The sequence below is a fragment of the Globicephala melas genome, chromosome 15 (assembly GCF_963455315.2).
Source record: "Globicephala melas chromosome 15, mGloMel1.2, whole genome shotgun sequence".
In the NCBI taxonomy this organism is placed as follows: domain Eukaryota; kingdom Metazoa; phylum Chordata; class Mammalia; order Artiodactyla; family Delphinidae; genus Globicephala; species Globicephala melas.
Window position 1 is genome coordinate 9,753,792 of NC_083328.1, and position 12,730 is coordinate 9,766,521.

Below are 12,730 nucleotides of genomic sequence, written 5' to 3' on the forward strand. Positions count from 1 at the left end.
CCTCCTAATGTTCCTGATGACGCCCAGAATCGATCGGGAATGGGGGCGGGGGGGGAGCAGGGGCCCAGCTGCCAGCGCCTGCCCGCCTGCCTGCCTGCCCTGGCTGGCGTGGCTGTAGCAGGGCTTCTCCATGGGAAGCTGGCTCTGCTCCTTCCAGGGTAAGCCGCCCGCATCTTTTTCTCCCTGGCGCCTCAGCTGAGTCTGCTGGGTAGAGGCTCTTTCCCCCTGGTTTGGGAGTAAGGGGAACAGAAGGGGGCTTCTGAGTTCCCTTTGGCTCAGGAAGGACGCTGAGCAATCCTTGGGACTGGGGCCCGCCCCGGAACGGCCTGGTAGAGGGTCCCTTCTGCAGGGATGGATGGCTGGAGCCGGCGTAGCAGGGGAGATGCCGGGCCTGTGGTGGCCACAGGGGGCGGGCCCTGCCTTGGTCAGAGTGGGTTGGGAGGGGTCTTTCCAGAGACCGTATGGGCGGGACGCTGTCAAGGGACTGACTGGAGGGTGGACCGGGCTGGGGGACTCACGGTGGGAAAGCTGGCGCCCTTGAGGAATGCTCTAGAGACCCCATCCCTTCCTTTGGACCTCGGTGTTGAGTCCCTGCCAGGAGAGCCGGGATCTTAGAGCAGAAAGCTGCTTTGGGGTTTGTGGGGCATTTATGTATGTTGCATAGAGGCACCAAGGAGGGGAGGTCAGGGTCGTGGCCAGGGTATATTTCAGCCCCATTTTGGGGCCCCGGGGATGGAGAGGGGGTCTGTGTGGACCCCACCTCCCAGGGCTTGTCTTCTGGGTGGGGTGCAGACGTGTACCCTGGCAGCCTGGGTGGCAGGCTGTGCCAATCAGGGAAGAATGGAGTTCCGTGGGGTGGCAGTGCCAGTGAGGGGTGGTGGAGCTGGCCTGATGGGCAGGCAGGGTTTCCTTAGGCGACACAGAGAAAAAAATGCTATAATTTTAGGCCAGAGTAACTGTGTACTGCCTGTGACAGCCCTAGTTTATGCTTGTGGTCTTGGCATGATACTATATTAATAGCACCTCTTTTCTCTCCACCGTGTCTAGTTTTGGATTATAAATTATGTAGGCACCTTATTTATAGCCCTCCCTAAGTCATCACACTGCTCATTTGCACATTAAAGGCTCTGACAAGTCCGTTTGAATTTGGAGATTAAGGTTTTGTTTTCATGATACTTATTAACGCCTTGTTGAACTATGTTCTATGGAACATTTATAGATATGCTTTTTTTCCCTCTGGCTTTCAGGGGCAAAGGGCCAACTTCATCATGCTCCTTGGTGCATGTCATATCATCACTGTGGGTCCCTCCAAGGCCCCTCTTGTGGGTTTTTTTTTTTTTTTTTTTTTTTTTTGCAGTACGCGGGCCTCTCACTGTTGTGGCCTCTCTCGTTGCGGAGCACAGGCTCTGGACACGCAGGCTCAGCGGCCACGGCTCACGGGCCCAGCCGCTCCACAGCATGTGGGATCTTCCCAGACCGGGGCACGAACCCGTGTCCCCTGCATCGGCAGGCGGACTCTCAACCACTGCGCCACCAGGGAAGCCCAAAATTAAGTACATTCTATTAAAAACATAGGTAATAAATATTCAAAACTCATGACTTCTAGTGTTTCTCCGAGTAGTGTTTATACCACCACTACTACTACTATTTTACTACTGGTAAAAAAGCTACTATTTACTACTAGTAAGATTTTGTAGCATCTGTGTTTTTTTTGTTTTGTTCTGTTATTTATTTATTTATTTATGGCTGCATTGGGTCTTTGTTGCTCCCATGGGCTTTCTCTAGTTGCAGTGAGCAGGGGCTACTCTTCATTGAGGTGCACGGACTTCTCATTGCAGTGGTTTCTCTTGTTGCGGAGCATGGGCTCTAGGCGTGCAGACGTCAGTGGTTGTGGTGCACGGGCTTAGCTGCTCCGTGGCATGTGGGATCTTCCTGGACCAGGGATCAAACCCGTGTCCCCTGCATTGGCAGGTGGATTCTTAACCACTGCGCCACCAGGGAAGTCCCCAGCATCTGTGTCTTTGAGGTTATTTACTCTGTGTTGGAAATACTATATATAATCTCTTCCCAATTCTGTGTTCAGTGGCATCACGCTGGTAGCTTGAGATGGATCATGGTGGGAGAATTTACACTATGGAAATTGGCAAAGGCTACAAAATCAGGGTTATTATTATTATTATTATTATTTTCTCTTGGAGAACTAGTTAAGCCTTTCCCAGCACAGCACTGGCTGGCATATAGGTGGAGAGGTAGTGGATGGAGACCACCCCATCGGAGAGGACCACCAGTGCGGGCCAGGGTGGAGGACTGGGGAGGCCCCAGTCCTGTCACAGGAACAGGGAGCCTTGAGAGGAGCATGGACAGCAGGGCCAGGCACCACAAGGCCGGGAAGGGCCCCCTGCAGTGCAGCGAGGCATCCTTGCAGGAGAAGTTTCCAGAGCGGGGAGGGGTCAGGAGCTGAGGGTCAGAGAAGGACTGGGAAGCAGAGTCTTATTAGGGCATGGAACCGTTTCCTTCTAGACACTGCTGGATGGAAAAATACCAACTGCAGGGAGAGCAGAGGACCGAGTAATATCTAACTACAGCCTGACTTGTGTTTTTGACTTTTAAGTACTATACACACACACACACACACCCCCCCCCCAACACGCACAGGATAAAGCGTGGAAAAACACACACCAAGATGTTAACTGTGATTATGTTTATATGATGGAACTATAGATCCTTTTCTTTTTCTTTTTCTTTTTTTTTTGCGGTACGCGAGCCTCTCACTGTTGTGGCCTCTCCTGTTGCGGAGCACAGGCTCCGGACGTGCAGGCTCAGTGGCCATGGCTCACGGGCCCAGCCGCTCTGCGGCATGTGGGATCTTCCCGGACCGGGGCACAAACCCGTGTCCCCTGCATCGGCAGGCAGACTCTCAACCACTGCGCCACCAGGGAAGCCCAGGTCCTTTTCATTTTTTTAATCAGTAACTATGTTTAAATTTTTTTCTGCACTGGACATGAATGATCTGTGTAAGAAACATTTAGAGAGAGAAAAGCTTGTTTGCTGGGAAGGAGAATGGGTGACGGCAGGAGGGGGCGAGGTGAGGGAAGCTGTTTTGTGGGTCAGGGCGGTGTTCATGTCACCCGTGGGCTCTGACCTCTGTCGGAGGGCCATCGCGGGGAGAGGAGAGAGGTGGCGGGGAGGCGGGTCCCAGGGAAGACCAAAGCGGGATGGAGGTTTGCTTCTAAAAGGAGAAGAGGGTTCTTAGCTTTCCTCTGGAAACACAGGGAAAATGGGAAGGGCTCAGGGAGGTACAAAGGCGGAAGGGAGACCAGGTGAACCGGAAACTGCCTGGAGTGAGCCTCAGATTCCTTGACTGAAGAAATGGGAGCGACGTTCTGCAGCTCGGATTGTTGACTGTTCCGTGCACCCAGCACAGAGCCGGTGTGGGCCCCCGTTCTGAGCCGGCAGTGCAGTGCAGCTTGCATGGAGGGCCTGCTGCGGGGAACCAGGCTGGGTGCTGGAGAAGAAACAGCCCGTGTGAGCTTCCATTTCAGTCTGGAGGCAGACATACTCAGGTGAAGACGGGGTAAATCTCTTGAAGAATGAAGTGAGTAGAGGGTGATGCAAGTGGGTGGGCTTTTAGGTGAAGCAGTCAGGGAAGGCTGCTCTGAGGAGGTGAGGGAACGAGCCCTGTGACTGTCAGGGCAGAGGTTCTGGGAGGTGCTCCCACCTCCGTTTGCAGTGAGCCCTCTCTCCCCAACCCCAGGGCCCCGTGGACCTTGGTGCCTTCCTGCCAGGCAGAAGGCTGGCTGAGTTGTAGCTGCGGTCCTGGTGTTCCCCCCACCCCTTTGCTGGGCCCACTTTGACACTGGGTGCTCAACGAATGGGGTCCCTGGTGGCTGAGATTCGGCAGGTATGAAAAATGCCTGTCTCCGCTTCCCAGGCAGGGCAGGACCAAAGCCCTTGCAGAAGCAGGGGAGGATGCGCTGTCATCTGGGCACCTCCCACCACCCCCGCCTTGAGCGCCCCCCGCTCACGTTGGAACAGGCCACCAGCTGCTGTCACTCCACACCATGTCCTTTAGCCCTTTTTATCAAAGTTCTACTTTGAACTTGAAACCAGCAGTCAGTTCCCTTGTGCCTGTGTCTGGGGAAGGGTCAGCTGCTGGCGTGAGGTCTAAGTCTGTTGCTGCCCTTTGCTTCCTTGGGGGTTTGCCGAGCCGCTGCTGGTCCATTTGGGAACTAGGAGGGCGGGGAGGCCCAGGCCCTGCCCTCAGGGAGCCTCCAGAACCACCCCAGAGGCTCAGCCCATCAGCCGGGTCTCATAGCTCTGATGACACGCCCCCTCCTCTGGGAGAAGAGGTGGGGCTTGTAGCATGTCAGTGCTGGCCAGTACCTTAGCAATTTCTGACCTCGCCCTTCGTTGCCCCATGGGGAAGCTGAGGCCCAGATATGGGAAGGGGCTCGGCCAGGCCCAGCCAGCGTGTTACTGACGGCTCCCTGGAGGGAACGGGGCTCTTGTGGGGTTACCACCCTTTCCCCAGCTCAGGCGGCTGCAAGCTGCCCGGGGTGAGTGGGGGAGTGGGTGAAGGTTTGTGCCTGTGAGACTGGAGCATCAAAGAGGAAAAATGCAGCAGAACGCCCAAGTGTGGTCGCCAGGCTCGTGACCTGGATTTTATTTTAGCAGCTGTTCAAACAACTGGTCCCCGGGGCCTGTGACCTCTGGAAGGGGCAGGGGTGGAGAAGAAAGGAGATTACCTGGGGGTCTGCCTGGGCCAGGACAGCTGAGAGGACAGCTGAGTAGGCAGCTTCTTGCCAAGAATAGCCACGCTGGGTCCCCCTCGACCTGGGACCCTCCTCTATGCTCTCTGCACAGACAACAGGTAGGGCGGGGTCTCACCTGAGCCACGGCCATTCCGTTAAGCAGACATCACAGAGCCCCTCAGCACGAGGAAGTGTTCTGGAAACGGATATGGGAAGGGCACTGACACCTGCTAGACACCCTATGCCTGCCTTACGGGGAGGCTCTGAGCCAGACCAGGTGGGCCTGGCTCCTGCCTGGGTAACTTTGGGCAAGTTTTATAACCTCTGTTTCCTAACCTGCAAGATAAGAATATAATATAGAAAAAGTACCCAGTCCAGGGCTTCCCTGGTGGTGCAGTGGTTGAGAATCGGCCTGCCAATGCAAGGGACACGGGTTTGAGCCCTGACCCGGGAAGATCCCACTTGCCGCGGAACAGCTAAGCCCGTGCACCACAACTACTGAACCTGAGCTCTAGAGCCCGCAAGCCACAACTACTGAGCCCACCTGCCACAACTACTGAAGCCTGCATGCCCAGAGCCCATGCTCCGCAACAAAAGAAGCCACGACAATGAGAAGCCCGTGCTCCGCAACGAAGAGAAGCCCCCGCTCGCCGCAACTAGAGAAAGCCCGTGCATAGCAACGAAGACCCAACACAGCCAAAAATTAAAAAAATAAATAAATAAATTTATATATATATATAAAAAAGTACCCAGTCCATTGAGGGCACGTAGTCTCACTTCATGAATGGTAGCTGCTGTCTTAATGATGATAACCTTGACCCCTCGTTGTTAGCAGGACCCACGGGCTGCTTGGGCAGTGTCACGAGGGACCTGGAACACCATCTAACTTGTGGCTTCCTCCCACTATGGCTGCTTTTCGGAGCAGGTTTTTTTTTTTTAAGGAACGGGCCCACCTGACCTAGCGGGGTTCCCAGGCCCCGTACTGCTGTGATCCCAGCAGAAGCTCCTTGTAACAGGATTGTCCTAGATGAGAACCAGGGACCCGGAGCTCAGCCCAGGCACAGGGAACAGCAGGACGAGGTCGGCTGCTCTGGTGGGGGGTGTGTGTGGTGGGGGCAGAGCCATGGGTCCAAGGTCACCAGAACTTGCTGGAAGCCCTTCTTCTGCCCCCTGATCCTTTTGTGGTTTTAAATTTTTTCTAATCCCTTAGTTTGAGGATCAGTCATTTTCATCCCAGTAAGCACGGTCAGCACTTGTTCACTTGTGTGGCCCAGGCACCGTCCCGAGGGCTTTGTGTCCATCACTGTACAGCAGCCCCGTGGCGGAGGGCAGGTGAGGAGACCGAGGCGGGGCCCCAGGGTCTGCTCCCTCAGCCACTGTGGCCTCCACCTTGTGGGATCTCAGGGGTGGAAGAGAAGAGCCTTGGGGACACCCCCCACCCCCACCCCCAGGGTCCCACAGAAGGAGAAGGAGACATCCCTCTGCAGGAAGGAGTACAAGATGAGATTGTTCCCTGCTCGAAGGGAACTGTAGGGTTTGGTCAGAGTCTAGGAAACGGGTCCATGCAGAGGAGTCCAAGATTGGGGTGGTTGTAGTTTAGGGCTTGGCATGGCGGGTGCCTGGTGCACATTTCCTGGACGAATGAAAGCGCCCTGCACCAAGAGCCAGGGGCTGTTGGCCGGACCTTGCCGCTGCTGCCTCCTGCCTGGGGGGCCTAGATAAAGCACCTGATATCTCCAGGCCTCAGTTTCCTCATCTGTAAAATGGGATCATGGAATCACTTCACAGGGTTAACTGAGGGTCCAATGAGCTACTGTATGTATGTCTGCCTCTTAGCACAGAGCATCAGTTCGTGGGTGTGATCACTCTGGTTGTTAATCAAGTTCAGTAGCAAAGCTCACTGATTTCCCAGGAGCCCGGCTCACAGCTGAGAGGGAGCCCCTTGCCCCTCAGTTAGGACGCCCGTCCTGGCTCCCCAGGCCCTGGGTGATCACATGCTTTCCCACCACTACCAGTGCCCCGGAGGGAGAACCTGCCTGCTGGAGCTTGTATGTCAGCCCTGCCCTGGAGTTGTGTGGCTTCCTCATCTCCCAGAAGCTCTGTCCTTCCAGCCTTGAGACAGCATGCAGCCAGGCCTGCGGCCCCAGGCTCCTTGGCCTTGGGTACAAAGAGGATGCTGGTGGAGCCGCTGCCCCTGTGGCCCCTCTACTGGCTACCCATGGAAAGGACCAGAAACACAGGCAACTCTGATAGGGGCATGGCAGTGTCTGCTTGCCTCCTGTCCCCACCTGTATTTGACAAGTCCGTCAGCCTCTGGAGTAGAGGAGGAAAAGGATGAGTCCTTCCCTGCCTGATACTTGGTCTGGCAGGAAGGCGGGGCAGCCTCCAGACCTTGAGGTGTAAATGGGCAGGCTTGCCGGCATCCGCTTGCACAGGAGGCCCTGCGTGGGGCCCAGGAGCCAGACACGCACAAAGCATTGTGGGTTTGAGCTCTGCTTTGTCCTTTTGTGAGCAGGTTGCCCCCCTTCCCTTCTTCTTCTGAGTCTAGAGCACATCAGAGCCCAGGCCTGGGAGGCAGGCCCCCTCCAAGGGTTTGAGTCCCCATTTCTGCTGTGTGGCCTTGGGCGAGGCCCTGGCCTCTCTGAGTCTCAGGGTCATTCTTTCTGTAAAGAGGGGCTGGATTAGGCTACCCAGTTCAGGCCAGAGAGCCTGGAGTTCAGTCCAGCAATGAGGTTAAGTGCTTGCTTCCGCCTCCCACCCTCCTCACACCCCCTTCTCCTGGTCTGTGTGCCCTGAGGCTTGGCCTGCAGCTTGGGGACCGGGGAGGAGAGGGAGACTCAGGAGTGGAATAAGAGGGTTTTCTGGCTCCTTACTTGTCCCGAGATGTCTGTGGCCAGCTGCCAAGGAACAGTGAGGAGCCCTTCGTGGGGCCCAGAACTGGCTGGAGAAGAAGGTGGGGGGCACAGAGATCCCCCTACAAGACCTGAGTCCCACGTGGGGCCATGGGCGGCCTCAAAGTAACAGCTGAGGGCCTGAGCCCACCGGGATGCAGAAGTAGCAGCTTGTAACCCTCGGTCATGGGTTCATTCTGCCCTCAATTTCGAGTGACCCTGAGCAGTGGAAAGCCTTCAGAGGAGGCACTGTCCTGAGCTTTTCATCCCTAGAACTTTCCAGAGGGGTTGGCAGAGTAGGGAGCCGCCCGGGGATGCCTACGGCCCAGGAAGAATGAGACCCGCCCCAGGCCCCACTCCCAGCCCCACCTGCCTCAGTTTCCCCCCGGCCAGCTGGACTATGCGCTCCTGGGACGGCCGAGGGTCCAGCCCCCACCCGAGCCCTAACCGCCGCCTCTCTCCTCCTCCACAGGCTCCCCCCTGCACAAGCAGGCCTCGGGCCCCCCGGCCGCAGCCCCCGCCGCCCCCGAGAAACCCGGCGCCAAGGCGGCCGAAGTGGGCGACGAGTTCGTGGGGGACTTCGTGGTGGGCGAGCGCGTGTGGGTGAATGGAGTGAAGCCGGGCGTGGTGCAGTACCTGGGCGAGACGCAGTTCGCGCCGGGCCAGTGGGCGGGCGTGGTGCTGGACGAGCCGGTGGGCAAGAACGACGGCGCCGTGGGCGGCGTGCGCTACTTCGAGTGCCCGGCCCTGCAGGGCATCTTCACGCGGCCCTCCAAGCTGACCCGGCAGCCTGCGGCCGAGGGCTCGGGCAGCGATGCGCACTCGGTTGAGTCGCTGACCACCCAGAACCTGTCGCTGCACTCGGGCACGGCCACGCCGCCGCTGACCAGCCGCGTCATCCCCCTGCGGGAGAGCGTCCTCAACAGCTCCGTCAAGACCGGCAACGAGTCGGGCTCCAACCTCTCCGACAGCGGCTCTGTGAAGCGGGGTGACAAGGACCTGCGCCTGGGAGACCGTGTGCTGGTGAGTCCCCCCAACCCAAGCACTCCACCCCACGTAAGTGAGCTGGATCCCCGGGACTGGGCAGGGTGGGGGACCCACGGGGCTCGGGTGGGGTCCAGGCTGGGGTACCCGCTCCTGGTCAGAACCACAGAGTGACCAGGGAGACAGGTAAAGTGGGTACCCTGGAGACTGTCACTGTGTGACCCTGGATAAGTGTCTTAACCTTCCTGGGCCTCGGTCTTCCCATCTGTAAAATGAGAACTTTAATAGCACCTGCCTTGTGGGTTGAAATGTGTGAATACATGTTAATGCCTTTAGACGGTGCCTGAAACTTAGTGCCCTCAAAGTGTTAGCTGTCATTGATATTATCCGTTGATCCAGCCCACCAGCGTGGATGTGCCAGGATTATACGGAAAAGGCTGGGGACCAGAGTGCTCAAGACCCTTGGCCCTCCACTTCCTAGAGTAATGAAAATAAAAACAAAAATAAACAAATGGGACCTAATTAAATGTAAAAGCTTTTGCACAGCAAAGGAAACCATAAACAAAACGAAAAGACAACCCACAGAATGGGAGAAAATATTTACAAACGAAGCAACCGACAAGGGATTAATCTCCAAAATATACAAACAGCTCATGGAGTCAATATCAAAAAACAAACAACCTATTCAAAAAAAGGGCAGAAGATCTAAATAGATGTTTCTCCAAAGAAGACATACAGATGGCCAAAAAGCACATGAAAAGATGCTCAACATCACTGAGAGATGTTGAGATGTTATTAGAGAAATGCGAATCAAAACTACAATGGGGTATCATCTCACACGGCTCAGAATGGCCGTCATCAAAAAGTCTACAAACAGTAAATGCTGGAGAGGGTGTGGAGAAAAGGGAACCCTCCTACACTGTTGGTGGGAATGTAAATTGGTACAACGATTATGGAGAACAGTATGGAAGTTCCTTAAAAAACTAAATATAGAACTACCATATGATCCAGCAATCCCACTCCTGGGCATATATCCAGAGAAAAACATAATTTGAAAAGATACATGCACCCCAGGGTTCACTGCAGCACTATTTACAGTAGCCAAGACATGGAAGCAACCTAAATGTCCATTGACAGAGGAGCAGATAAAAAAGATGTGGTACATACATACAATGGAATATTAGCCATAAAAATGAACGAAATAATGCCATTTGCAACAACGTGGATGGCCCTAGAGATTGTCATACCGAGTGAAGTAAGTCAGACAGAGAAAGACAAATATCATATGATATTGCTTATATGTGAGATCTTTAAAAAATAGTACAAATGAACTTATTTACAAAACAGAAATACAGTCACAGACATAGAAAACAAACTTATGGTTACCAGGGAGGAAAGGGGGGGATAAGTTGGAAGATTGACATATACACACTACTATATATAAAATAAATAAGTAATAAGGACCTACTGTATAGCACAGGGAACTCTACTTAATACTCTGTAATGATGAATATGGGAAAAGGATCCAAAAAAGACTGGATATATGTATATGTATAACTGATTCACTTTGCTGTACGCCTGAAACTAACACAACATTGTAAATCACCTGTACTCCAATTAAAAAAAAAAAAAAGACCCCTGGCCCAAGGTCGGGTGGTTCAGACATCTAATCAGCTAGAACCCCGAGTGGTCAGGCAAGCCGGCTTACAGTCTCACTGAGCTGTCCTTGGGGGTGCCTGGGATCTGAGGGCACCTGCTGGCCATGGCCACTGCAGGGAAATCAGGCCCAGGTTCGTGCCTTTGCTGCTACTTCCCAGCCGTGTGATGCTGGGTGATTCACTTAACTGGGCCTCATTCCCATTCATTCATCATCTGTCCATTCAGCAAAACGGGCATAGATAACTCCCGTGTGATACTTTCGTTGGGATCATTGAGAAGCTGCTGGCCGTGGAAGTGCATCGTAGTTACCAAGGACTCTGGCTGTGCAAGACCTGGGTAGTGTCATGTGAGTGCCCTGTGGGGTGGGAAGTGGAGCCCCTTAGGGTTATTGACCATCCCTGAATGCTCCTCAGGTTGGGAGAGGAGAGAGGTTTAACCCCAGTGTGATCCTGCCTGGAAATCCTCTTGCACCTGCTCCCGCCTCAGGGAGTGAGAACTGGACCTACTGAGCAGGGGGCACTCAAGCTGTCACGAGGCAGGCCCTGCTCTGGAAATCTCCGCCAGACTGCAGCCCTTCAGCAGGGTTGGCAGTAGCAGCAGACGGGCCCCAGTGACTTCCCAGCCTGAGACTGGGTTGCATCCTTTGGTTTGAAACACTGCTTTCTCCAGGGCGAATCCATGCCCAGCAGTTTCTGCACCTTGTCTCTTTTGGTTCTCCCCGCTGCCTTACGCAGTGGCTGTTATCTCCCCATTTTACAGATGAGGAAACTGGGCTCAGCCCTGGAAAACAACCTGCCCAGGGCCACTCAGCCAGGAGGTGCTGGGCCATTCATTCCTTTATTCACTCATCAACTGTGACTGCCCTGGAAACAGGACATGCTTGGATTCTGGTGGGTTGGGGAGAGGAATTTGAAGGAGGGATTTACTTTCACCTCAAGGATGGAGCCCCACATGCCCCACCCTAGTCCACAGCTTCCCTTGGGTTAGTCCTCCAGCCTGGACCGCTGTGTACAGCCAGGATCCAGCTGGCTCGGCCGACCCTGGGACTTGCTACTTCTCCCTTGTGCCTTCTATAAACACCTGACACAGCATCTTCCTATCCCTACCCCTCCCTTTAACAAATTATATCCTGGACATGAATGAAGGTAGAGGCCTGAACTTATACAATTTGAGGATGGGGGCTTTTTAGGAAACAACAATACAAAAAATATTGCTTTCGCAAATTTTACAAATCACGTGATCCCATGAATGTATTGTCAGGGCCCTCCCCACTCAGAGCCTCCAGAGAGGCTAGTGTATGTGAGGGGCTCTGATTACCTAAGCTACGTTAGCTTCACCAGCCACAAACCTGCTTCTGACCCGGGTCAAAGGCATGAACAATATTTGTTATTTTTGAACATAAATAACAGAATTTATGTCCATTAAGTTACGCTGCTCTTCAGTGATACCTCTGGGTCCTGGTTTCATTTGGGCCTCAACACTACCCCAGGAGGTCCGAGTACTCGCCAAATAGTCGTGGGCAAGATGTTTATCCTCTCTCTGCCTCAGTTTCTTCACCTGTAAGATGGGGATGAAAGTTCACCTGCTGGGAATTCCCTGGCAGTCAAGTGGTTAGGACTCTGTGCTTTCACTGCCGGGGCCCAGGTTTGATCCCTGGTTGGGGAACTAAGATCCTATAAGCTGCACAGCATGGCCAAAAAAAAAAAAAAAAGTTCACCTGCTGCATATGTAGTGTTTAGAAGGTGGTCTGGCTCCAAGTAAGCTCTGTGAAGTGTTAGCTGGTATCAGCATTAAAGTCCATGAAGCGTGGGCATTCTCCCTGGGCCATGGGGTCCTGGGCACAGGGAGGGACTGAGCTCGGGGAGCCTCTCTGAGGTCACACAGCGGCTCACGTCGGCCTGCATGTCCTTGGCTTTCACTGGCCGAGTGCTCGCTGGGAGCGGAGCCTTGTGCCAAGAACTTTACACACAGAATCCATTTCCTCTTCAACCCTGAGGGGCCCTGGCCCCCGGAGGAACCCCTGGGAGGGTGACACAGGGGGAACATGCCTGACCTTCCTGGAATAGTGTCACTTAAATACTGGGCATCTTGTCACATGCCTGCCAGAGCGAAACTGGCAGAAGTTTCAGGTGTGGTTTGGAGTTTCCACACTCAGCTGCATGGACTCACCTCTTACTATCCCAGCTGCCCACGACGTACATGCGCATTGTTCCGTTTTACAGGCTGAGGATGAGAATCAGGCCTGAGTTTCCCACAGCACCCAGAGTGGAAGTGGCAGAGCTGGGCTGTCCTGCCTTTGTCCTTCCCGCCCTCGGCCCCTCCCCCGCCCCAGGACACACACAGGCACACACAGATAACCTTTCTGGCTAATCCCTGAAATTCCTCCAGCATTGAATCATTCTATTCCGCTCCAACTTCCTCTTCTGAAATCCTCCCTCCCCGAGT

At 54.4% G+C, this 12,730-nt stretch overlaps 1 protein-coding gene across 4 annotated transcripts in view; it reads left to right on the plus strand.

The window, feature by feature from the left end:
* CLIP2 (CAP-Gly domain containing linker protein 2) overlaps window positions 1-12,730 on the plus strand; it is a 76,337-nt gene that overhangs the window by 24,629 nt on the left and 38,978 nt on the right. For all 4 annotated transcript variants that reach the window (XM_060284650.1, XM_030871976.2, XM_060284652.1 and 1 more), the window contains exon 3: window positions 8,115-8,665. In XM_060284650.1, coding sequence (XP_060140633.1) covers window positions 8,115-8,665 — 551 coding nt within the window. The remainder of the gene's footprint in view (window positions 1-8,114; window positions 8,666-12,730) is intronic.